This window comes from Alligator sinensis, unplaced genomic scaffold, assembly GCF_000455745.1.
Source record: "Alligator sinensis unplaced genomic scaffold, ASM45574v1 scaffold347_1, whole genome shotgun sequence".
NCBI lineage: Eukaryota > Metazoa > Chordata > Crocodylia > Alligatoridae > Alligator > Alligator sinensis.
Genome location: NW_005841922.1, coordinates 3,302,613 through 3,328,783, shown reverse-complemented (window position 1 = coordinate 3,328,783; position 26,171 = coordinate 3,302,613). Strand labels below are relative to the sequence as shown.

The 26,171-nt window shown below is 44.9% G+C and overlaps 1 protein-coding gene across 1 annotated transcript in view; it reads left to right on the top strand.

Annotated features, from left to right (window-relative positions):
• The window catches only part of ADAMTS12 (ADAM metallopeptidase with thrombospondin type 1 motif 12), a 365,944-nt gene that overhangs the window by 234,603 nt on the left and 105,170 nt on the right, over positions 1 to 26,171 (top strand). Inside the window, exons 10-12 of the mRNA XM_025198488.1 lie at positions 781 to 873; positions 11,926 to 12,071; positions 13,220 to 13,389. Of these exons, the coding sequence (XP_025054273.1) occupies positions 781 to 873; positions 11,926 to 12,071; positions 13,220 to 13,389 (409 nt within the window). The remainder of the gene's footprint in view (positions 1 to 780; positions 874 to 11,925; positions 12,072 to 13,219; positions 13,390 to 26,171) is intronic.

The following is a 26,171-nucleotide window of genomic DNA, read 5'->3' as shown; positions in this document are numbered from 1 at the left end:
TTGATATTCTAGTCCCAACTCGGAGTGCTGAAGAGTGTTGATAATTTAGCCTGATGTCTATGAAAGGCTGAATCAAAACCCTGTCTCTGGATATACTTAACATTTGGGCATATGAAGACTTAAACACCAGATTTGCATCAAATGTTGCCCTCCAAAACCCATTTTTTGCTTTAAATAATAACTTTTATTATATACAAATAGCTGTAAATTGATGAATATCCAACTTCATGAAAGAAAATTGCATGTAACAGGAAAAAGTATGATAATGGAAGTACATGACATTATATTTAAGTTACAGCCTTTAAAGCTGCTTTATGGCCACTTCGAGATTTTAATTTGAACTACCTTGACAGGGTACTATGTTTTGGAAAGTTCTGAGCACCTGACCTTCTGGAATGGTCATAGACTCCACCGTGACCGATTCAGGCTGGACATAAGAAGGAACTTCTTCACTGTCCGAGCCCCCAAGGTTTGGAATAGGCTGCCGCCAGAGGCGGTTCAAGCACCCACTTTGAACACCTTCAAGACACATTTGGATGCTTATCTTGCTGGGATCCTATGATCCCTGCTGACTTCCTGCCTCTGGGGCAACGGGTGGGACTCGATGATCCTCCAGGGTCCCTTCCAGCCCAAACGTCTATGAAGTCTATGAAATGGAAACAAACCCTTTTAAGGCATTGCAAACTGAGATTCCCTCAATGCATAAACGGTGCTTGAAAATCTTGGCCTTGGAGTTTCTACTCAGAAGACTGTTGTAGCTTTTTTTTCTTTCTTTTACAGAATATCTGCCAGACACTCTGGTGTTCTGTGAAAGGTTCTTGCCGATCAAAACTAGATGCTGCTGCAGATGGAACCAGATGTGGAGAAAACAAGGTGATTATGGGCTTCAATTGTCTGAAAAGGCACTTGGGAAAGTACGAATTGCTACTCGACAGGCTTTGTCCACATTCCAGATTAAACTAAATGGCGTCCTGTAAGGTGTCTATTATTTTTGTTCTGTTGAACTTTAGCAAACTTCCATGGAGTTTACTCATAATTGCATCTTTCTTTGCTACTAAGCTGAATCCCTGACCTTTCTCTACCAGCTCTCATTAAGTTATCATTGTTTGTCTTCTTGTACTCCAACTGAGAGGGCTAACAAACACATTTCTTTTCAACCAATGCCAACTGAAAACCAGCAGGCAATCAGCTTCCTAGTTTAGAGCGATTGCAAGATATGACCTCAATACTTCTCCATGTTATGCCCAGCTGGTGCTTGCTAAAAGAGCCAGGCTATCCAGTCCTGTCTGGATTTGTCTAATTGCTGGAATCCAAATACTTGTGCCCTCTTGAAAGCACAGAGGCAGAAAGAGATCTTGGAGTCATTATTAACTCCAAGATGAACATGAGCCGCCAATGCCAGACTGCAGCCAGCAAGGCCAGCCATACCTTACTTAGGGCTTCAAAGTTGCTGTAGGCAAAATATTAAAATCTTTCACCAGCTGGCAAGCTAAGTGTCTGGGAGACTATTCGCTGAAGTCCCATGGGGCACTGGGGAAAATGTGTAGCTTCACCTGGGGGAAAATTGTAAAGTATGTGTCCTTTCCTCTGCAGAGGCATTCTTTACTAGGAAAGTGCTGCAAGATTGGTTCCCACACCTTCTTTGCGTTACATGGAGGGAAACATCCATTCCTACTTTATATTATGCTATACTAATAATTAAAATTCTCCTTATCATGTCTATCCTCTACTTCTGTGATTCACTGCTCACTCCTTTCCATTAAAGGTGATTAAGCATGGAAGCTATGCAACAGAACAAGAAATCTCTCACCTGATAATTTTCTCAGTGTTAGTGGCTGCTGTTTCTCATTCAACCCATCCCACTAAGCTGGTAAATGACCAGAAAGCAAATTAAAATGTTTCTCTGGACGGAGGCTGTAGGAGTGGACAGACTGAACAGTTACAAACTGTAAAAAGAAGTAGAGGGAGAATTTACTGTGGTTCAGCTGACTTAACACTTTTTTGTCTATCCATTTCAACCTGCAATAAGTAGAAGCTAACCTGAAATAATTTATTATGTATTTTATTTAGGGTTATCACAAATGCTAGCACCTTCTGCAATGTACATTTCTTTGGCATTTGCTCTGTGTGTATATTGGATTGTATTACGTTGTATCACATAACATAACATTATATTATATATGAATATATTATATGAATTTGACATGCATATAATTTGTATGGTAAGATCTGATTAAAAACCCACATGAGCCCTACCAAAAAAAGACATTCCCCTGTGCACAGTTTCCGGGAGAAGATGAGTGAACAAACAAATGACAGACATTAGTTGCATCAGATAACACACCACTCAAAAGCACTCAGTCATTACGTTGAAAAGTATGCAGTAAATACTGCCGTAAAAAATAATGGATGAGATGAGACTGAAATCCTGGCCATTTGTGGTAGTTAAAATTAATTGGAATTCTCCAGCTTCCAGTGGAGGCAATTGCTTTTCACCAGTCAAAATTCCCCCTGAGATTTCATTTGCAGTCCATTTAATTTCACAGGAGGCTATATAATAGTGGAAGATATCATCATAAAATCATAGAAAATTAGGGTTGAAAAGGACCGCAGGAGCTCATTTAGTCCAACCCCCTCCTCAAAGCAGGACCATCCCCAACCAGATCATTTCAGGCAAGGCTCTGTCTAGCCAGGTCTTAAAAACCTCCAAGGATGAAGGCTCCACAACTTCTCTGGGTAACCTGTTCTAGTGCTTTCCTATCCTCCATGAATGACATGTGCCTCCAGAGGCTGGGGGGGGCGGGACAGTGAATACCCACAGACAGCAGTGTTGGTGATGGGGGGGTGGCAGCAGCAAGCAGGGACCATCCTCAGGTGGCCACAGAGGTGTAAGTGGTGAGGAGGGGGGCGGGCGGTGAGCGGGGACCACCCCCAGCTGCCATTTGTACTGTTGTGTATGGTGAGCTGGGACTGCCTGCAGCCACCAGCAGTTGTGCCAGTGGCGGGGGGGGGGGGGGGCAGAGGCAACTGGTGGTGGCTTTGGCAGCAGCCAATCTCAGTGGGGGGCATATGCCCCCCTGTGCCCCTCCTACATATCACCTATGGTAAGAAAGTATTTCTTAACATCTAACCTAAACTTTCCTTACTGCAACTTGCTACAAATGGTTATTGCTCCTTGTTCTGCCAACTGCCACCACTGAGAATAGTATTATCTTCTTTATAACTGCTTTTCAGGTAGTTGAAGGCTGCTATTAATTCCCCCCTCAATTTTCTTTTCTCTTCTCCAGACTAAATCAGCTTAGTTCCCTCAGCCTTTCCCCAGAAGTCATGTGCCCCAGCTCCCTAGCCATTTTTATTGCCCATTGCTGGACTCTCTTCAATTTGTCTACATACTTTCTGTAGTGGGGGGCCCAAAACTGGACACAGTTCTCCAAATATGGCCTCACCAGTGCTGAGCAGAGGGGAATAATCACTTCCCTTGATCTTCTAGCAACTCTCCTACTAATGCAGCCCAGTATGCTGTTAGCCTTCTTCGCAACAAGGGCACACTGCTGGCTCGTATTCAACTTACTGTCTGCTGTAACTCGCAGATCCGTTTCTGAAGAGCCAGTCTGGCCCCACCCTGTATTGTGCAACCTGTACTGTCCTAAGGGCAGGATTTGGAACTTATCCTTATTGAATCTTATGAGATTTCTTTTGGTCCAGTCCTCCAATTTGTTGAGGTCTCTCTGAATCCTAACCCTATTCTCCAGTGTATCTATTACTAGGGCTGTGCAAGGCTTCGGACAGAGCTTCAGATCTGGAGAAGCTTCAGACACTTTGGAGTCTGAAGCAGCACACCCGGGTTGAAGTGCTGGCCTTGTTAGGCTTCCCGAAGTGATTTGGAGCTTCCGAAGTGCTTCGGAGCCGCCTTGGAGATCCGGCCATAGGGTATAATGGGGAAAAAATAAGCTATCTATAACTTTGTTGTTTTTTGTCCGATTTGGATAAAAATTTAAGGGTGGTAGAATCTGGAGAAAGCATGAAGCCTGCCAAGTTTCAAGAAGATTGGTGCAGGGGGTTGGGGGGAACTGCACCCCACATTCTTGAAAGCAAAACTGATGTCACGTCTAGGCATTACAACATAGGGGGGTGAAAACTGCACGGCTGGTAGCTCTTGCTGAGGCCACAAAGCCTGCCAAGTTTCAAGAAGATCAGTGCAGGGGGTTGGGGGGAACTGCCCCTCGAGCTGAGGACAAGCAAAACACGTGCCATGGGTGACACTGCGTGTGTTAAGGCTCAGTGGGGTGACAGCTGCAGGGTTTGTGGCCCCTGCTGCAACCACGACACCTGCCAGCTGTCGAAGAGATGGGTGCAGGGGGGTTCTGGGGCCCTGCACCCCTAGCTGCTGACAGACAAAACTCATGCCAGCTCAGGGACCAGCTCAATACACAAGACCTAGCTAATGTAGCCAGTTAATTGCCATCAATTAGCACCTGCAAAACGAGGCTAAGGAGAGGAAAGAATCAATACAAACAATCAATTGGCCCAAGACAGACACAGTCAGTCCCACAAGCACCCATGGGACGAGTTTTGTCTGTCAGCAGCTGGAGGTGTAAGGCCCCAGAACCCCCCTGCACCGATCTCCTTGACAGCTGGCAGGCTTCGTAGCCTCAGCAAAGGCCACCATCCCTGAAGCTGTCACCCCGCTGCACCTTAGCACACGCAGTGTCACCCATGCCACGAGTTTTGCTTGTCCTCAGCTTAAAGTGCAGCTCCTCCCTGCACAGATCTTCTTGAAACTTGGCAGGCTTTGTGGCCTCAGCAAGAGCTACCACACCTGCAGTTTTGACCCCCCTGTGGTGTAATGCATAGACATGACAGGAGTTTTGCTTTCAAGAATTTGGGGTACAGTTTCCCCAAAACCCCTGCACCAATCTTCTTGAAACTTGGCAGACTTTGTGGCCTCAGTAAGAGCTACCACCCCTGCAAGTTCCATCCAAATAGGACAAAAAACAACAAAGTTATAGATATTTCATTGTTTCCCCCCTATGCGCTATGGCTGGATCTCCGAGGCAGCTCTGAAGCTTTGAAGCCTCTTTGGCCGGATTGAGGTGGAAACCCAGTCCGGAGCTCCAGATGAGATCACTGCCATCTGAAGCGGCCAGGTTCGAAGCCAGATCAGATCGCTGCCAACTCTCACAGGTCTATCTATTATTCCCCCATCTTGGTGTCATCTGCAGACTTGATGAGGGTGCACTCCATCCCATCTTCCAGGTTGTTGATAAAGATATTAAAGAAAACCAGCCCTAGGACCAACCCCCGGAGCACTCCTCTTGATACTGCCTGCCAATTAGAAATTGAGCCATTGACAATTACCCTTTGAGCCTGATGATCTGGCCAGTTTTCCATCTTACAGTCCATTCATGTAACCCATACTTCCTTAGCTTGCTTGCAAAAATGTTCTGGGAGATTGTATCAAAAGCCTTGATGAAGTTAAGTATATCATGTCCACTGTACTCTCTATAGCCACAGAGCCAGTCACCTCAACACACAAGGCAACCAGATCAGGTAGGCATGGATTGCCCTTGTGAAAACCATGCTCCTAATCACCTCCTTCTCTTCCAAATGCTTAGAAATGGATTCCTTGAGGGCCTGTTCCATGATTTTTCCAGGAACTGAGGTGAACCTCACCCATCTGTAGTTCCCCAGAAACTTATTCTTCCCTTTCTTAAATATGGGCACTATTTTTGCCCTTTTCCAATCATCCAGGCCCACTCCCAATTGCCATGAGTTTTCAAAGATAATGGCCAGTGGCTCTGCAATCATATCCCTCAGCATGCTCAAACTACATGGACTTGTATACATGCAGCTTTTCTAAGTAGTCCCTAACCTGTTCTTTTGCCACTGTTGGCTGCTCACCTGCTTACCAAAATGTACTGCCAGGTGCAGTAGTCTGGGAGTTGACCTTACCTGTGAAGACTGAGGTGAAAAAGGCATTGAGCACTTCAACCTTTCAAATGGAAGCTGGTCATCATGTGCTTTTGCAAAGATTCAAGGAGACACATATTAACTTCTGAAGAGCCACAGGTTGGCCACCCCTGTGCTAGAGGATAGGCTGGAGATTCAGGATGACCTAGAGAGGTTCACTAGGTGGGTGGATCAAAACCTGATGACATTCAAGACAGAGAAATGCAAGGTGCTCCACCTCAGGAGAAAGAACCCACACCATACTTATAGGCTTGGAAGTACTACACTCATTAGCACCATGACCGAAAGAAACTTGGGGGTCATAACTGATTACAGGATGAACATAAGCCACCAATGCAATGCCACAGCTGGCAAAGCCAATAAAACTTTGGCTTGCATCTACCAATGCATCCCAAGCAAGATGCAAGAAGTCATCCTTTCATTTTATTCAGAATTGGTGAGGCTGCACCTGGAGTACTGCATCCAATTCTGGGCTCCAGACTTTAAATAGGATGTGGAGAAGCTTGAGAGAGTCCAGAGGAGAGCCACACACATGATCAGAGGTCAAGAGAACAGGCCTCATGAGGAGAGGCTGAGAGGCATGGGGCTCTTCGGCCTGGAGAAGAAAAGGCTCAGTGGGGACTTGGTGGCAGCCTATAAGTATATAAGTAGTGTGCACCAGGAACTGGGAGAACATCTGTTCACCAGGGCACCCCAAGGGAAGACAAGGTCTAACAGTCACAAACTGTTGGAAGACCATTTTAGACTGGACATAAGGAAAAAGTTCTTTACCGTCCAAGTCTTTAGAGTCTGGAATAGACTCACCCCATAAGTGGTGCAAGCACCTACTTTGTGTATGTTCAAGAAATGCCTGGATGCTCACCTTGCTGGGGTCATCTGCCCCTGCTGACTTTCCTGCTCTTTGGACAGAGGGCTGGACCTGATGATCTCACAACGTCCCTTCCAGCCCTAATGTCAATGAAATCTCACTACTGCCTCTTCAAGGGGCCTAGAGCCTAATTTTGTGTGACATAGGGCACATCTACATGTACATTTAAGTGCAACTAAATTTAATAGGCATTAAGCTAATGCGCATTAAGTGATTTTTGGCAGGTGTCTACACTTGCAGGACTTGGGGCTAAAGTTAGTCCCAAGTCTCTGCAGCCCTGCCATGTGTCCCTGTGGCCATTGTGGGGAGCTCCAATCTCTGGCCACATGGCTTCCAGCTCTTGGCAGCCATGTTGAAGCCAGAGCCAGCTGCCAGCACCTAGCAGCCATCTGGTAAAATCTGATCCCTGGCTAGCCCCTTCCCTGCCCAGAAGCCACGTATCCAGCTCAGGAGCAGCATGCAGCAGTGCCCTCCTTGCCTACCCTGCATGCCTGCACCAGGGCTGCTCCAGCGTCTGCCCCTACTCCTGCCCCTGTCCCTGCCCCTGCCAGCGATGCCCGGTGCCCTGCTGCTCCAGCCCAGCCTCTGCCAGTGCTGACCAGTGCCCCACACTCCTGCTGGTCATGGTGCTGGCCCTGCTGGCCCCAGGAGGTTCCCCCCAATCCAGGCCCCAGGACAGCCATGCACCCACCAGCACGGCCCAGGGCACTGGTTGTGGGAGGACCTGGCTGACCCCCTCCTCCTGCACACCCCACTCCAGCCCACCTGCCCCACCGTCCACACACCCCCTATCCCCTGTCAAGCCCCAGCACCAGTGACATGCACATGGGTGAAACAAAAAATACTTTATTACCCTCACAATGCCCATCCCCATCCCTCCCCCCTCAACCAACAGAGCCCCTCCACCACCCTCCCCACCCACCAATAATAAAAAACCCACTTACAAGTCAGAAACTATATGTAAGGGAAAAACTATACACAAGGGGAAAACGATTTACAATATTTACAATATTTTGAGTCTTCAAGCTCAGAGTGTGGGGTTGTGGGTGGGGGAATGGGATGCTAGGGAGCAGGGCCCCAGATCAGGGGCTGGATATTCCCTGGGGTGAGGCTTAGGCTGGCACCCCTAGTGGCAGGGCAGATCCTGCACTAAAGTTAGTTCCAGGTTGTGTCTACAAGATGCGTTAATGCGTATTAAATAATCAGGCCTAAACTTTATACCTGCATTTGCCGGTATCAAATGTAGGCGTGATTAGCCTACATTAATGTGCATTGAGGGCATTCACGTGTAGATGCACACTAGAGCTGTGCAAAATTTTGCCCAATGTTTTGTTTCAAAGATGTTTCAATGTGTTTCAAGCTCGAAACAGTGAAATCAAAATGAAGCAAAAGCCTTTGAAACAGGTTCAAAATTAAGCAAGGGCACTTGAAACGTTTTGAAAGATTCAAAATGTTTCGAATTTTGAAGCCAGGCTTACTTTGCTTCAGTGCCAGTCCCAGCCAGCAGCACCGGCCTCCTGTCATCCAGCAGGTAGATCATGGGCTCACCTGCACCCCTGGGAGCAGTCTGGCACAGCCCCTGCAGCCCTCCCAGGGGTGCGGGTGAACCCACAATCTGCCCGCTGGCTCGCAGGAGGCTGGTTCTGCTGCCTGGGGCTGTGGGAGCCAGGGCTGTCCCTAGGGGGGCGTGAATCAGGGCGACTGGCCTGGGCCCTGTGTTTTGGGGGGCCCTGCAGAGCCAGGCCGAGTGGCTGTGGTGACTTTGCACCGCCGCCACCATCTTCATGTCCAGCCACTCGCTACCCCCACCCACTGCCCAGTGCTGCCACTGGTGGCAGCGGCAGCTTCTTTGCATCCAGGGTGCATGGGATCAGGGCAGGAGTGGCTCTCCACATGAGCTGATTTGCCCCGGGCCCCCACCCCACACCCTCCTTGGGTTGGCTCTGGCAGCAACCCGCACCCAGTGCTGGGTGCCAGTCTTCCTGGTGCTGGGTGCGGGCTGCTGCCAGAGCCGACTCGAGGAGGGTGCAGAGTGCCGGGCTCAGGGAAAATCAGCTCATGCAGGGACCCGACCCCGCCTCGATCCCACACGCCCTGGATATGAAGAAGCCGCTGTCGCCATCAGCAGTGGTGCCAGCAGGTTGGTGTGGGGGGAGTGAGTGGTGGCAGCGGCAGCTTCTTTACATTCAGGGCACGTGGGATTGGGTGGGGGGCGGGTCTCCGCCTGAGCTGATTTGCCCCAGGCTCTGCACCCTCCTTGGGTCAGCTCTGGCAGCAGCCCACACCCAGCACCAGGAAGATTGGCACCCGGTACTGGGTGCGGGCTGCTGCCAGAGTCGACCCAAAGAGGGTGCAGGGCCCAGGGCAAATCAGCTTATGTGGGAACCTGTTCCTGCCCCAATCCTGCTTGGCGCAGCCTGTGCCAGGAAGATCAGTGCTGCCGCTGGCCCCAGCCAGCAGGCAGATTGGGGGCTTGCCTGCACCCCCCAGGAGGGCTGCAGGGGCTTTGCGAGACTGCTCCCAGGGGTGCAGGCCCCCGATCTGCCTGCTGGATGACTGGAGACTGGTGCTGCTGGCTGGGGCTAGGATCTTCCCAGCGCTGGGTGCAGAATAGCCTATAGGCAAAATGTCGAAACAGCATCAAAACAAAACAGAACAGTGCTTTCAAAATTAAGCAAAACTCAAAATGAAACACTGTTCTGTCGAAAGGCAAGTCGAAACAGAATAGTGCTGTTTCGCACAGCCCTAATACACACCCACAATTCGCATTAACATAGTTTAATGCACATTAATGTGACTCATGTAGATACACCCATAGAGTAAGTCATCCTAAAAACACATTTGGCATTTTGACACGTGCTGCTGACTCAGCACCGGACTCTTTTTATTAGTGATATGTGTTAATTAAAAGCACCCGGTGCTGCATGAAATGCAGGTGTATAAGTGGCACAACACACGTTAGTGCTGAGAAAATGGCGGTTGTGTGCTTTGAACTAAAGCACATAGAATGTGTTTTAGTTTAAAGTGCATTGCCTGCCATTTTCTCAGTGCTGACATGTGCTGCACTACTTATGCACCTGTATCCGGGGCAGCACCAGACGCATCAATTACATGCTCCAGCAGACTTGATTAATCGATTAATTCAGTCTGCTCTGATGCACTGGATTTCCAGTGCGTTGGAACAGACTCACCACATGTGTGTAAGTGTCCAGACACTTAATTGAGTCTGCTGGAACACAGAAATTGATGTGCTCTGGCAGCCTTTCATGACATGTGCATCAGCGTTGCAGTGCATCTCCATGCTGAAAAAATGGTGGCAGTATGCTTTGAAATAAAACACACTTTAGATTCATAGATTCATAGACATTAGGGGCTGGAAGGGACCTTGCGAGATCGAGTCCAGCCCCCCTGCCATAGGCAGGAAGTCTGCTGGAGTCAAATCACCCCTGCAAGAGAAGCATCCAAATACCATTTGAATGAGTCCAGAGTCGGTGCTTGCACAACATCTGGGGGGAGTCTGTTCCAGACCTTGTACACTCAGACCATAAAGTTTTTCCTTATGTGTAGTCTAAACTGGCCTTCCAGACGGTTGTGGCTATTAGATCTTGTTATCCCTTGGGGAGCCCTGGTGAACAACTGTTCTCCCAGATCCTGTTGCACCCCCCTTGTACAGTTATAGGCTGCCACCAAGTCCCCCCTGAACCTTCTTTTCTCCAGGCTGAAGAGTCCCATGAGTCCCTGAGTTCAATGAGCTTGAGTTCAAAGTGCCCTGCTGCCATTTTTTCAGCGTGGGGACACACGGTGACACTGACACATGTGATGTGCGGGTACTCTTAATTAGCATGGCTGGCTAATTGAAGCACCTGGTGCCACATCCCACAGCACATGTAAAAATGCCCAGTGTCCAGGAAGTGTAGCATCTTAGGATATGGTCTGGATGAGACAGCTTGCACCAAGAAGTTCTTGATGCCACACTTCCTAGACATACTATGTTCCCAGGAACAGTTACTCTATGTCACAGAGCTGGTTATGCCTCAAAAAATATTTTTTTTCTATATCCTGCCTTCCAAAAACAAGTTGTGTGTGGGGGGGTTTCAGAGCATGTTGTATGTGAGAAAATATGGTAATGTTTGTCCATAAAAATACATTAAGGTGGCACAGTGAGTCCCCTAATTGTGTCTGTGTATTTTGATAATCAGATTAGACCTTTAGCTGGCATAAAAGCAATTTAGCTTTTCTGAAATCGGTGGAATTATGCTTATTTACATCAGCTGAGAATCTGAAACACAGTATTTAAAAGATACACCAGGCCAATTTTTCTAGAACTTTCTATAACCCACGCATAACTTCCGTTACTGTTTATTAATATAGCATGGAGTGCAAAGTCATGCACTTTGGGACTAACAGCAATAGTTTGCTGTAAAATAGTAGTTCTTGTACTGGAAACAGGAAGGGAAAAGATGGATGTCAGTGTACTGTTGATGAAAGGATGACCATAAGCAACTATGGTTCAAAGCTATTATGATGTAGCTTTGAAAAAACCTAGTGCAATTCCAGGGCAGAGTATATTCAGTAGAAACAAGAAAGCAGTCATATCCCTGTTCAGGTCAATGGTAAGACCCCATTTAGAATATTGTGTACAGCCCTGGTCACCAGATTTAAAAAAAGAAGGACCACTGGATGGTTAGAGGAGCAGAGAAACAATCTTATGAAGAGAAATTAAAAGAACTTGTCTTGTTTTTGTTAGCAAAACTAAGGTTCAGAGGTGATCAGACTTTTTTTTTTAATATATATATATTGCATATATATTTATTACATATATATAACATGTATATACATTGAAAATATATGTATGTATGTATGTATGTAATTATAACCCATCATTTGGAGTAGAATTCTCCTTAGGAATTATCACATGACAAATTGTTCATTATAGGATGAGATAGTATTACCACTGGCAGGCCATCTCTAAGGCTATTTAGTGCTTCTTAGCATACACAGCTAATTAGTTTTCTCCTCAAGCATTCAACCCACTGTAGTATTTTCCACTGATAATTTTCTGACCGTCTGTATTTGCTGTTTCTTAGTGGTGCTTCACCCGTGAGTGTATTACAGTGGGCAAGAATCCAGAAGCAATTAACGGCGGATGGGGTACTTGGTCCTCCTGGTCCCATTGTACAAGGACATGTGGAGCAGGAGTTCAGAGTTCAGAGAGACAATGCAGTAACCCAGAGTAAGTCCGACACACAATTTGTTGCCATTTTGTTCAGTGTTTTTTGTGTGTTGTTTAAGGTCTTAAAGCTATTGAAGGGGTATTTATGGAAGTAGAGACCTATTTATATCTCACCACATAATCAGCAACTACTGCAGCAGGTTAATCAGTCAGCCGTATTCTTCCTCATAAAAACAATTTTATCTAAAATTTACCAGCCTGGTCTTTTTTAATCTTTATCCTGGTTTTCAGTCTTTCTTGTCTTCCATGGAACTTAATTCCAGCAAAGAGAGAAAATGGTATACTTCACCTCCAGGATTACTGCAGATATCAGAAACATGATTTAACGATACTACTTTGAATAATAAAAATATTTTCAATAATTATAAGGAGGTAGAGAATATTCGCCTACTCCTCAGGGGTATTCAGTAGCCACAACTCACATTTGAACCTACATCAGTTTCTTTTGGAACTTCAGAAACTCTGGCTTTGGGTCTATTGCATCTAGATAAATAGGCATAAAGGAGATTTTTCAGAGACCATTTTTAAATGGAACTTAGGATCTTCAGGACAAATGTACAATTACACTATTTAATGATAGGATGGATTTAGTGCTTGTGAGTTTACATCAGTTTATCTGATGTAACTATTTCATCTGTCCACTCCTAACCCACAGTAAGTCAATCTAAATTACAGTAATTTACCCTTGAATGGAACAGGAAGTAAATTACTGCAGTTTGGCTTCAGATATTGCAGAATGAAGCAAAGAAATGAAACAGTTACACTAGTTTCAGCTACAAAACAGTTTCTCACCCCATGAAGTATTTCATCTGTCCAGTTTGAACTCTGATTCAAAGTTGGTAAGATTTAGACTCAGTCACTTAATTCTTCTGGTTAAACAGCGAACAATACATATGAGTTCATGAGCTCAACAGTATCAGAGGTGGGTACTTGTGAAGTGCTGAGTGCATTTCATTCCTACTGACTACAAAGTTCATTACTTTGTTGTGAATGTACTGAGCCCCACATCTACTTGGATTTATCTGCTTACCCTGTCAGAATCTAAAAGATGTTACTGTCCAGTTGATGTGACAAGCAAATGCAAAGTTAAAATAAATCTCACATTCAAACAGACCCTAACACTTCAAAACTTCATATTTCACTTCTAGGCCACAGTTTGGAGGAAAGTACTGCACGGGAGAAAGGAAACGCTATCGCATGTGTAACATTAGCCCTTGTCAGGGAGGCATGCCAACCTTTCGTCAGATGCAATGCAGTGAGTTTGACACAGTTCCCTACAAGAATGAATTGTACCAGTGGATTCCAATTTATACCACAGGTATGAAGTTATGCCAGTTAGTGCGTGTTGTCTGTACAGTCAGATTCATGAGAGAGAGATAGTTGCTGTGTAAAAGAAAATTATCTGTGTGATGGGTTAGCTGGCAGTGACTTAGCCCAGGGGTTTTGAAAGGGTAAAAGATGGAGGACTTGGGATTCCCTTTCCTCACCAATCTGGTAATGATTTTGCCTAGGGGCTTTGAAGCGGTAAAAGATGATTGGAGGACTTAGGATTCCCTTTCATCACCAATCAGGCCCCAGAGATTCACCCTCCATGTCCCCTGATTGGCCCATTGGGTCACCTGGAGGGGGATAAAAGGGGCAGCGCAGCTGACTCAGGGGAGACCAGTGAGGGACCACAAGGAAGGAGCTGGCAAGAGCTGGGCCAGCGGGGCAGGAGCAGTTGCACCAGAAGAGCCTGAAGGAGTGGGACCTGCAGGCAGCACTTGGGTCCTCAGCAGTGCGGCATGCGGCCGGCAGGAGAGGCTCCCCAGCTCCAGCAAGGATCTGAGCAGCAACTTGAGAGGTTCCCAGCTCTGCTTCCAGCTCCTCCAATAAGAGGCCAGGCAGCTCGACATGAGGCCAGGGCTCCTGGAAGGCCAAGACCCCTAGCAGCTTAGCATGGTATCAGCACTGGTAGGTGTGTCGTAGAGTTTCTGCCTACTACTTGGGAGATCCTGAGTTCAAGTCCCAACTGGGGTGACTTTGGGTGAGTGAGCTAACAGGGAGAAATTCTTGCAGTGGAAAGGGGCCATTGTGTTTTTCCCCTTTCTCCCCCCTCCAGGTACCTAGGCCCTATATTCTTTGTCATTTGACATTTTGTATTTTGCGCCTTTTACATTTCACCAACCAGTATGGTTTGTTCTGCTGTTTGTGTTCTATATTTTGGTTAACCCTGTCTTTTGTCAACTGGATAAATATGTCTATGATTGTAAGTGTCTAACCTTTGTTGAATCCTGCTCCCTCGGGGCGTTGTAGTGTTGTCCCCTATACCCCCTGGTTTATACTGGTTATGTTCCCAGTACTGTTCTCTCATTAAAAGGTATATGGTTAAGTCCCCATTAGTGGTCTGGCTCTACTCTATAGGGGGAGGAGAGTCCCTACACCTCCGACAGCGCTTGTGCACCTGCTTTGATCCCTTCAGTTGGAGAGGGGATACCTCTTGGAGTACTGCCCGGGGTACAACTGCACATGATTTTTTTTTATTTATGTCAGCAAAAATTGCTGTTTTTAAGAACATATGGATGCTGGTTGGAGTTAGAGTTTCTTTAATATACAGATGTTGCATGCACTATGGGGTTGATTCTGTATACTACTTTTAGAGTATATAGAAGACTTGAAGTAGGTGGAATTATAATGAAGCCAGTTCCAAAAGAAGAGAAGAGATTCTACTAAATAAACCCACCACAGTTCTGCCATGTGGCTCACCTTAAAATAAAGAGCAACATTGCTAGATGCTGTTTGCATTACTTATTACAATTAAATTTGCTTTTCAGTGATAGCACGAATGCAGTTAGTGACCAGGAACTATCCAAAACCTATCCAAAGCCAATTACCATCATAAATTGTTCCTTCCTCCAAGGAAAAAAAGAAAACTGTTTAGAGGAGTTAAACTCAAAGACCACTATTTCAATCTGACTTTAGATCTCTTTTCTGTCAGTAGCATTTTCATCGTATTTACTGAGTTTTATAATGCCTGACAGCTACAAATGAGGCTCTTAAAATAGCACCTTCTGCCATACTCTCATCTAACAAACAAAGTATTGAAGATGGATACGGAATGAGCAATAGTCTAGAAATACGTTTTAACAAAGAAAATAAGACTGATTAGATATTGTATGAAAGAGTGTTTTCCTTTACAAAAACACAAAAAACTAAGTCATTGTCAGTGCTAAGTGCATAAGCCAAATCCAGAGACCAAATATAAAGATCATATTCTGAAATTTCTACCCATTTATGAAAAATGACATCCACTCCCTTTTGTTATGCACATGTATACATCTATTGTAATCTGAAGACAGAGTCTGTTCCAAATATCCACTTGTGAGCAGTGCTAATGGGACTTGGGGAGAGCAATATTTTGTCTTGTTTAACCTAATGCAGACTACATGCATATATGCTATACAATATGCTTTTAAGATACCTTATAATTCATCCTTATCACATAGGGGCCATGTTCTTCTTGATCTGCTGCTCACAGACAAGGAAGAATTGGTGGGGAATGTAGAAGTAGATGACAACTTGGGCAGCAGTGACCATGACATGATTGAGTTCAGGATCCTGAGGAAAGGAAGTAAGGAAGGAGAGCAACAGAGTAAGGACCAGGGTTTGAATTACACTTTGACTCCTGGGGGAATCTGTAAAAAAAAAAATAAAAAAATAAAAAAAAAAAAAATTGGGTTGCCCATCGCAATGCCCTAATAAAATTTGAGACCCCCCCCCCCCCCAAGTTATGATTTTCAAGTCTTACAGGGGGCCTGTTGTCTCTTATTGGGGGAACTCAGCCCCCTGAGCTGCCTCAATTCAAACCATGGTAAGGACCCACAAGTTATGATTTTCAAGTCTTACAGGGGGCCTGTTGTCTCTTATTGGGGGAACTCAGCCCCCTGAGCTGCCTCAATTCAAACCATGGTAAGGACCCAGGACTTCAGAAAAGCAGACATCAGCTCACTCAGGGAACTGATGGGCAAGATCCCCTGGGAAGCCAGACTGAGGGAGAAAGAGGATTCAGGGAACTACAGACCAGTCAGCCTCACCTCAGTCCCAGGAAAAATCATGGAGAAAATCCTCAAGGAATCCATTTCTAAGCACTTGGAGGAGAAGAAGGTGATTAGGAACAGTCGACATGGATTCACCAGAAGCAAGTCATGTCTGACCAACCTGATTGCCGTCTATGATGAGATGACTGGCTCTCTGGATGGAGACAGGGCAATGGATGTGATATACCTTGACTTTAGCAAGGCTTTTGATAGAATTTCCCACAATATTCTCACCATCAAGCTAAGGAAGTAAGGGTTAGATGAATGGATTGTAAGGTGGATAGAAAACTGGCTGGAGCATTGGGCTCGAAGGGTAGTAATCAATGGCTTGATTTCTAGTTGGCAGCCAGTATCAAGTGGAGTGCCCCAGAGATCGGTCCTGGGGCTGATTTTGTTCAATATCTTCATTAATGACCTGGAAGATGGTATAAAGTGCACCCTCAGCAAGTTTGCAGATGACACCAAGCTAAGAAGAGTACTAGATACACTGGAGGGTAGGGCTAGGATTCAGAGAGACCTTGACAGATTGGAGGATGGACCAAAAGAAATCTCATGAGGTTCAATAAAGACAAATTCTAAGTCCTGCACTTAGGACAGAACAATCCCATGCACCACTACAGGTTGGGTGGGGGTTGACTGGCTAAGCAGCTACTCTGCAGAAAAGGACTTGGGGGCTACAGTGGACAATAAGGTGAATATGAGCCAGCAGTGTGCCTTTGTTGTAATGAAGACTAATGGCATACTGGGCTGCATTGGTAGGAGCACTGCCAGCAAATCGAGGGAAGTGATTATTCTGCTTTATTCAGCACTGGTGAGGCCACATTTGGAGTACTGTGTCCAGTTTTGAGCCCCCTGCTATAGAAAGGACGTGGAAAAATTGGAGAGAGCTCAGTGGAGGGCAACAAACATAGCTAGGGAGCTGGGACACATGACTTCTGAGGAGAGCCTGAGGGAACTCTGGCTTATTTATTTTGGAGAAGAGAAGACTGAGAGGGGATTTAATAGCAGCCTTCAACTACCTGAAGGGGGGGTTCAAAAGAGGATGGAGCTGGACTGTTCTCAGTGGTGGCAGATAACAGAACAAGAAGCAGTGGTCTCAAGTTGCAGCAAGGGAAGTCTAGGTTAGATACTAGGAAAAACTTTCTCACTAGAAGGGTAGTAAACCCAGAAGGGATTACGCAGAGAAGTTGTGAAATCTCCATCCTGTTTGGTTTTTAAGACGTGGGGAGAGAAAGCCTTGGCTGGGATGATCTAGTTGGGGACCGTTCTGCTTTGAGCAGGGGGTTGAAGTAGAGGACTTTCTGAGTTCCCTTCCAACCCTAAGTTTTTGATGATTTCTATAGAACCAAAATGCTTTAAATAATTACAAAAAAAATGTTTTACATAACCTTAAGAACTTATGCAGACCAAGGTGAGCTGATATTGAGGGGTCTCCATCTTTGGTTGTACCTCCTCTTACCCACACCAGCCACCCCCACCACTGCTGGCCAGCCAGTTCCTTGTGTCTCAGTTCCCCTGGTCCAGCAAACCCACTGTTCCTCAGCTTTGCCCTGCTATATGCTCTGTGTCATGCAACGATCATATTGGTTCTCAGCCTTGTGCCCTGGCTATTCCTCCCCGGTCCCTCAGGCCAGGAAAGCTCCCCCATCCCAGCCAGCAGGACCCCCCCCCCATCTGCTGCTCTTAACCGAGCTCCCCGCCCTGTAAACCAATCTCAATTCACTGAGACACATGCAAGATTTTAGTCCTTTATTTTCTTTATATTGTTCACTCCTTTCTCTTTACATGACCCCTTCCCCCACCCCCCTTCAAATAGTTTTTTCAGGATTTCTGTCCTCCCAGTCTCCAGTCTGGCTGTGGAGGGAGGGAAGCCCATGCTGGTTTCTCTGCCTCAGAGCTACATGCCAACCTCTCCACTCCTCTCCCACAACAGGAGGGAAATAGAGACTTGGCTGCTGTCTACACCACTGCTTGCCAGTCCTCTAGTGGCAAGTCACAGTCATGCAGGTATGAAACAGCGAAGTTTTCACCTGCGACTGCTCTTAAACTACCATCTACACTTTTCCCAGAGCCTGACGAAGGGACGTTGATCCCGAAAGCTTGCAGAAAAGGACAATTTTCTTACCATTTCCCAGTTGGTTTAATAAAAGGTATCATTTTGGAACCAAGAGTTCTAGTTTTCTGTATGTCTAAAAATGCCATCATTCTATGACATCACAGTGCTCCACAGATTTCGGACACTATATGGGTAACCTGTGACAAAACCAACAGACCATAGGAGTGGATAATTGTCCAGTAATTCAGGTATTTACTTTTCTTCTGCCTTTCTTCTTATGTAAGAAAACTGAGATTCCCCCTTCAGTTTGGTGCTCAAAAATCTCAAGATTAGCCCAGAGAGGTGACACCATCAGAGACACTTTCTCTTAATACTAGGCATAGAGTTAGTTTCTTCAGCATTATCTAAAAAGGAAGTGAGAATGGAGACATATCTACAGAAAAAATAAAGGAAATCTTATGTATTTTCACCTGGTAATTGTTTTTTAAATTGGCAAACAAGTGGTGCTATGATGGATGTAATTAAACCAGGATAAAACATTTCTCACTTGGCATTAAATCTACCTGTTTGTGAAGGTGAGACACCCAGCAGCATTCAATTTACTTTATCTTCTTTAGGGGTGGGCAGAGTTAAATTGATCTAAATCTACTGTTTTCTTGGAGAATTTGGTTTCTTTGTATTTAGTGTAAGAACTGTTCTGAACTAATGGAATAAAGGCTAAAGAGGAAAATACTCAGATAAATAACTTTCTGTTTAGTCAGTCCCCACTGGAATCATGCTTCTTCCTGTAATCCTGGAAGATTGGCATTACAAAACTAACCTGTGACAGATCTCATATTTCTGCTGAAACATGCCTGTGTATCAAAGAAGATCTGCATAGATATATTCTGTAAAGTTAGGAAATAGATACTGAAGAATAGTGTTCAATTGTCATTGGTACAAAATTAAATAGAAACTACAGGTTCAGATTTCAAATACAATTTGCTTCCGTCTTTTTTTTTCTATTTTGTCCTTTTTTGATGTCTGCTTTGTTTGTTTTTCTGCTTCTATTTGCTTTGACATTAAGTTTAGCTCCAAAGTACCAGCATTGTCAGCGATGGTTACTAGAGCTGTGTGAACACTATTTGATTCAGATTCGGATTCAGCCTGAATCGGGGACAGTGATTCAATCCATTGATTCGGATCACTGTCCCCGATTCGATTTGGCCAAATCTGAACACTCGATGTTGATTCGGTGAATCAGCAATTCAGACACAGGCACAGCTTTAAAAGTTTGTTCTACATACCTTGAGGTAGCAGGCCCGACTCATGAACGCTGCAGTGCTGGGGCACATGGAGCATCGCACAGGAGTGCAGGGGGGCTCTTCAGCATGCTCTGCAGCAAACCCAGAAGTGGACTGGAAGTGCTTCCAGTCCACTGTTGGGGAGCTTGTGGGCCCCTCCCCCCCATGCTACTGTGGGAATCCTGCATCTGCCCCAGCACCACAGCGTTCAGAGCCCCTGCTACCTAGAGGGATGTAGAAAAAGCATTTAAAGCTGTATCTACGTCTGAATCACCGAATCTGTCTGAATCAATTAAAAGAATTCCAGATCGATTCAGAGAGATTAAAGGGTCCTTGATTTGATTTGGATTTGAAGATTCGGCCACTGAATCGGGCTGAATCTCCACCGAATCGAATCAGGGACCGAAGCTTCGCACACCCCTAATGGTTACCTCCCTTTTGCATTATAGCCAACAGATTAGGGAATACATCCAGAAAACAGAAGATCTGGGTTTTGGGCTCCATCTCAGTGTAACACAATTCCAACCCACATTTCCCACCTCTCCAGAAAATATATTACCTCCAGCCTGGCACCTTCACCTATACTGTTGAATCTGAGCAGCCAAGAAAGTAAGTCATGTGTCCAGCAGGAGAACAAGCAAGAATAGCAAAGCCCAGGTTTCAACCATCTCATGATAGTTCCCTACCCAGTAGGTTACAGAGGCACATTCCCTCTTGCTGCGCGGGTCTAATTTCATTCCCTCAGGCTGCGGAGGGCCTGAACAGAATCCTCCACTCCTGGCCAAGTGCTCTAATAATGAGGATGTTATATGAAAGTGGGCACTATTACCATTGCACCAAAGAAGTGGCTGCACTCAGAAACAGGAAAAAACATTTTAAAGGAAGAGCAGAGCCTGGTTTAGGTACCCGAGTTCCTGAGAGGGCTGCACTCCTGTGTTTCCTGGTTCTTATTCTTAGCCTCCAGCCTTTCTCGATCACTCTCCAAAAGTACTTAAGTTTCTCCCTTGACTGTAGAGATGTCCTAGTACTTAACCCTGATCAAATTGGATCACTTCTTTGGAGCAAGGCACCTATATTTTAAGCATTGCTACACCTAAGTATAGGCACCTGTGGAAGTAACCTGGCTCTAGCCCTTTATCTTCCCGTGCTTCAATTCTCCATCATAAGTGGGGGTGTAATAAGGTGGTCTGTCACCTTCAGAGGGGATAGCCAGCTCTATTGAGTAGCTTCAGCCTTGGGGGAGCTACTGGTAAGGGAGTGACTCACTGGGACCTCAAAAATGCAGAGAGAAGAGGAGAAAGAAATGGTGAGGGGACAGTTTGGAGGGAAGGAGTCAGCTGTCAGTAGAGCGCTTGCTACAGGGAGGTGGGACCAGGCTGCTGTGCTGTGGGCCCGAGCCAGGAGTTCCCCTCCAAATGCCCTTGAGCAGGCATCAGGACTTGGTTCTGTTTGCTTCTCTGCCTATTTGTTTGCAGTTTAAAGACTGTGTTTGAATTGGGAAGGGTGAATTAGGAACTCCTCAGGGAGCAAACCTGCCTGCCAGAGCCAGCAGACTAAACAGCCTGCTTACAAGGGGATGATACAAATGCTTTCTTTGTCTGTCTTGTATATTTGAAATGTAAAGTTTTTTGGGACTGAAACTATGTTTTGTGAAGTTCCCAATATAATGATCTTGGTTAGGGCTGCAAAGAGCTTTGGAAAATACATGGCTAAAATAATGGCTAGGTAGATAGCAAATTTTGTCAGCTGCTGCAGTGACCCCATAATCAGGGACGTTTGCATGTGAAACGTTAATGCATACTCGGAGCATCATTCTTAGAATTATTGTTCCTGTCTGATGCATAACAAATAGAAAGGACAGGAACTGCTTTTATTTTTAGAGAGGTTCAATAGAAAGTTTCATGTTTTCTGTTCATGCCTGTTCAGGATGTTTTACTTTTCAGCAGTTGGCACAGTGGCTGTCTTTCATTCTCAATGCATCTTGAAATGAAAGTTGATACCATGGGGAATTTTAAGCTAACACATGAATAAGAAAATGTACAGCTGTCAAGCAACTGCTCTGCCTGTTTCATTAGAACTCCTTGAATGAAGAAATGGTTTTGCACAATTGTTCATACTGCTTGAGTGAGGAGCGGGAGACAGACTATGTGGAATTTTCATATTCTTTTTCCTGAGCAATAATGCTTGTTTTTTGTTGTTTTCTTTTTTTGAAAGAATGTGCACTTGGCATGACCAACGTAAGTTAAAAGTAATGGTAGCTCCAGATAATGAAATTAACCACAGGAGGTAGATAACACTTACATGAGCAGAAATAAAAGAATCATGCCATTTACTTGTATCACAAAAAAAATGCTATCAAAGTGAAGGTTGACAGATGCTCCACTTGGCAGTCCTAGAGGAGACGAGGGCTGAACAGGGATTTCATTTTTCATCTTTGCCTTCAAAAGCCTTTCACAGTTCCATCACTGTCAACATTGAAGCCCTTGACTTGTAACAATTATTTTCTTGAACGATACCAGTTCCAACGTCTCCTTGCATCCCCCTGCTGTGACTCCTATCCCTGTGCTACTACTGCCCTTTCTGCGTGGAATTAGCTCCTCCATCCCAGTTCTCTGTATCACTACCTATTTCTTACTAAAGTTTCTCTTAAAAAGCAATAATGCCTTCATCTAAAATCTCATGAGGTTCAATAAGGAGAAGTGCAAAGTCCTGCACTTAGCACAGAAGAATCCCTTGCACCGCAACAGGCCGGGAACTGACTGGCTAAACAGCAGCTCTGCAGAAGAGGACCTGGGGGTTACAGTGGACAATAAGATGAATGTGAGCCAGCAGTGTGCCCTTGCTGCAAAGAAGGCTAATGGCATACTGAGCTGCATTGGTAGGAGTATTGACAGCAGGTCAAGGGGAGTGATTATTCTGCTCTATTCAGCACTGGTGAGGCCACATCTGGACTACTGTGTCCAGTTTAGGGCCCTTCCCCCTCTACAGAAAAGATGTGGACAAATTGGAGAGAGCCCTGCAGAGTGCAACAAAAATGGTTAGGGAGCTAGGGAACATGACTTCTGAGGAGAGGCTGAGGGAACTGGGCTTATTTAGTCTGGAGAAGAAAAGATGGAGGGAGGATTTAATAGCAGCCTTCAACTACCTGAAGGGGGATTCCAAAAAGGATGGAGCTAGACTGTTCTCAGTTGTGGCAGATGGCAGAACAAGGAGCAATGGCCTTAAGTTGTAGCAAGGGAAGTTTAGGTTGGATATTAGGAAGAACTTTCTCACTAAGAGGGTAGTAAAGCACTGGAGCAGGTTACCCAGAGAGGTTGTGGAATCTCCATCCCTGGAGGGTTTAAGACCCAGGTAGACAAAGCCTTGGCTGTGATGATCTATTTGAGGATGATCCTGCTTTGAGCAGAGGTGGACTAGATGACCTCCTGAGTTCCCTTCCAACCCTAATTTTCTATGGTTTTATGATCTACAATTAGCAGAAAATAAAACACCTCCATTAAGATTTTGGGTTATCCATAATGTTTTGTCATCTCTGTCAGTTGGACCCTAGTCCTGCAAAAGCTATGTTGACTTAATTAGGACTTTTTACATACTTAAAATTTAGTCTTTGCATGATAAGGGATTTGTACTATAAACCCCTTGATACAGAAATGGCTTTTACTTTTGTGCAGTAGATGGTGTTGTGCCTATTGACTGTACAATATAACAACAATAATAGAGGCTAAACTTCATTCTTGCTGGGTTTTTTTCATTTATTGCTATCATTTTTATACCATTCCAAAAAATTGCATTTTACATAAAATACACAGTGTTAGCCCTACCACTTTCAGATATAGTTGCTCTTCTAACACAAAGAAGGTTCAATAAAATAGTGATGTTGAAAAGGAAGACAGTTTTTGAAACAATGAAACTATGTAGGAAAGACTTAACTCAATGACACCTTAAGGTCAATGGAAGGAGTCTCATTGACTTCATTGGGCCGGAGCCATGTACACTGGGACATTTCTTTCAAATACTTAAAAATATATATATTTTACGGAAATATATACAAAACTGTTATGATACGTTGGTTGGCTCACTTTTTATGGGCATGCTGGCTGCAGGTTTAAGCCCAAATCCAACAACACATTTAAGCCTGTGATTCACTTTAAGTGTGGCTAAATATGAGTTTACATTTGCAGGCCAGAATAGGGAAAAGAACAGGTTAAAGAATATTCAGATAAGAAAAATGTATTCAAATTGTCTGGGCTTAATAAAATTCACCCTAGAGCACTTAAGGAACTAACTGGAGCAATCTCTGAACAATTGACAATTATCTTCAAGAACTTGTGAAGGACAAGGGAGATCCCAAAGGACTAGAGGCAGGCAAACATAGTCCATATCATTCAAAAAGGGGAAAAGGGACTCAGAAAAAGATAAACCTAACCTTGCTCCCTAGGAAGATTGTGGAGAAAGTTATTAAATAAGCAAAGTACCTCAAAGATAATAAGGTGATAAAAACAACCAACATGAGTTTGTAGAGAACAGATTATGTCAAACATCTAATTTTCTTTTTTGATAGGGTAAATGACCTAGTGGATAAAGAGGAGTTATAGACATAAAATAACTAGTCTTGTAAGGATTTTTTCAATGTCCCCACATTACATCCTCATAAGCAAGATATTATTTTCTTATTGGAAGCACAATAAAGCTGGTATATAACTACCTTACTTAAATAATTATTAATATATCATTATGAAACTGAGAGAGAATTTCAAGCAGGGTCTTCCAGGTGGTCTGTCTTGGACATAGTTCTATTCAAAATTATTGTTAATGAAAGGTCTGATTATAAAATGTGTAGATGATCCTGAGTCGGGAGGAGTTGCCTCCTCTTTAGAGGATGAATTCAAAATTCAAAATTAATTTGAAAAATTAAAACATCATTGAATTCAAAAGAGGTAATTCACTAATGATAAGTGCAAAATACTATACTTAGGAAGAAAAATCAAATGCAAAAATGCAAAACAGGGAATGTCTAGCTATATAGGCATTAGCTAGTATGCCTGAGAAGGATTTGATGGCTGAAGTGGATTGCAAACTAAATTAGCATTAGTGCTACTGTGCTTCTACTAAAATGGTAAATCTCATTAGTGCTACTATGCTCCTACCAAAATGATATATTAATGGGAGCGCTTTGTGTTAAATGCAGGAAGCTGCTGTACTACTACTCAACTTAGCACAAGTGAGGCCTTGGCCAGATTGCCCAATCAATGTTTGGGCATTCCACTCAAAGAAAGAAGTAGAAAAATTGCAGAGAGTTCAGAGGAAAGCAGGAAGAATGATAAAAGGCTTAGACCATCTTCTTTTCCTTTTTCAGGTCCTTGTGACAAGGTATTTAGTAGAATTTGCAGATTCATTGGAATCTGACAGAGCCATGCTGAGTGCTTATGCTGTGGCTTTGAACTTGCAATCTCTGGGCTGTCAAACATTACCTTAGTGCCAGCTCCAGCCCCACCCTGCCCCGCCCTGCCCCGCCCTGCTCCCTTTGACCATCTGACCTATGAGGAAATGTTGAAGGAAACATTTAGGAAAGAAAAAAGTTGAAAGGGATGAGGGTACATGATAACAAGTTTCCACTATTTAAAAGATTGTTATAAACAAAATGGTGATCAATTATTCTCCAGATCAAGAAGAACAAAAAGTAATCAGATTCATTTGCAACAAATTTAGGTTGGGTATTCCAAACAAAATTCCTAATTGCTCAACTGGTGAAACACTAGAAGAGGCTACCTCCATATGTAGTAGAATCTCCTTCTTGGACATTTTCAAGGACAGCCAAAAATCTGTCAGGTTTAAGTACTTGATTCTGCCTCAGTGCAGGAGCCTTAGATGAGATCTTCACTTGTGGTCGTTGGTGGCCATACATTTCTATTATTTCCATAAGCACTTGCTCAAGTGATTTGCTAGATTGGGCTTTGTGCGGGCTGGGAGCGACCCGAGCCCTTTTTCGTGCTGCACGCGGGCTGTGGCCAGCAGCCCGGGCACGCTGGGTTGGAGAGGGAAGGCCATCGAGCTGGAATTAGGCACAAACGCTTAGCGGTAGTTTAAAAGATTGTTTACTTACACCGAGATGGCAGTGGTGTAGGCTGGAAAGCTTGATTAAGTTGCGGTTACAGACAGACAACACAGACGGTCTCGGGGAGGTTGCCTGGCTTCAGGGTGCAGAGCTCCGGATGCTCTGGGTGAACGAGCCACCAAAATAGAAATCGTAGATACGTCTTATAAAAGTCGCGCTCGAAGACGGGAAGAGGTGGGCGGTGGATCAGGCCGCCACGCTCCTCTGGATCTCACACAGGGTTTCTATTACCCTGCCGTGTACCCAGAGTCCCCATGAGATGGATGTGGAGTCCTCTTCGGCTTGGGCGGAAACTGCTCAAGCCTCTTATACGGCTAACAGGCCAATCGTTAGCCTCCACGTGGGAATAATTTAAGACTAGCCAATCACGGGGAACGAATTTGCATACCGGTGGCGGGAACTCTTTTGCACCGTGCATTCCTCTTGCAACATGAGCAATGCACCCTGCAAAAGAAGCTGCAGAAAAGGCGGGAAACTCATCCCTGCACCGGGAGTTTCCCTCTACAACAGGAAACACTCCCGTGCAATGCTCTGCAACTTGGCGGGGATAATTCTGGTGCCGAAGCGCAC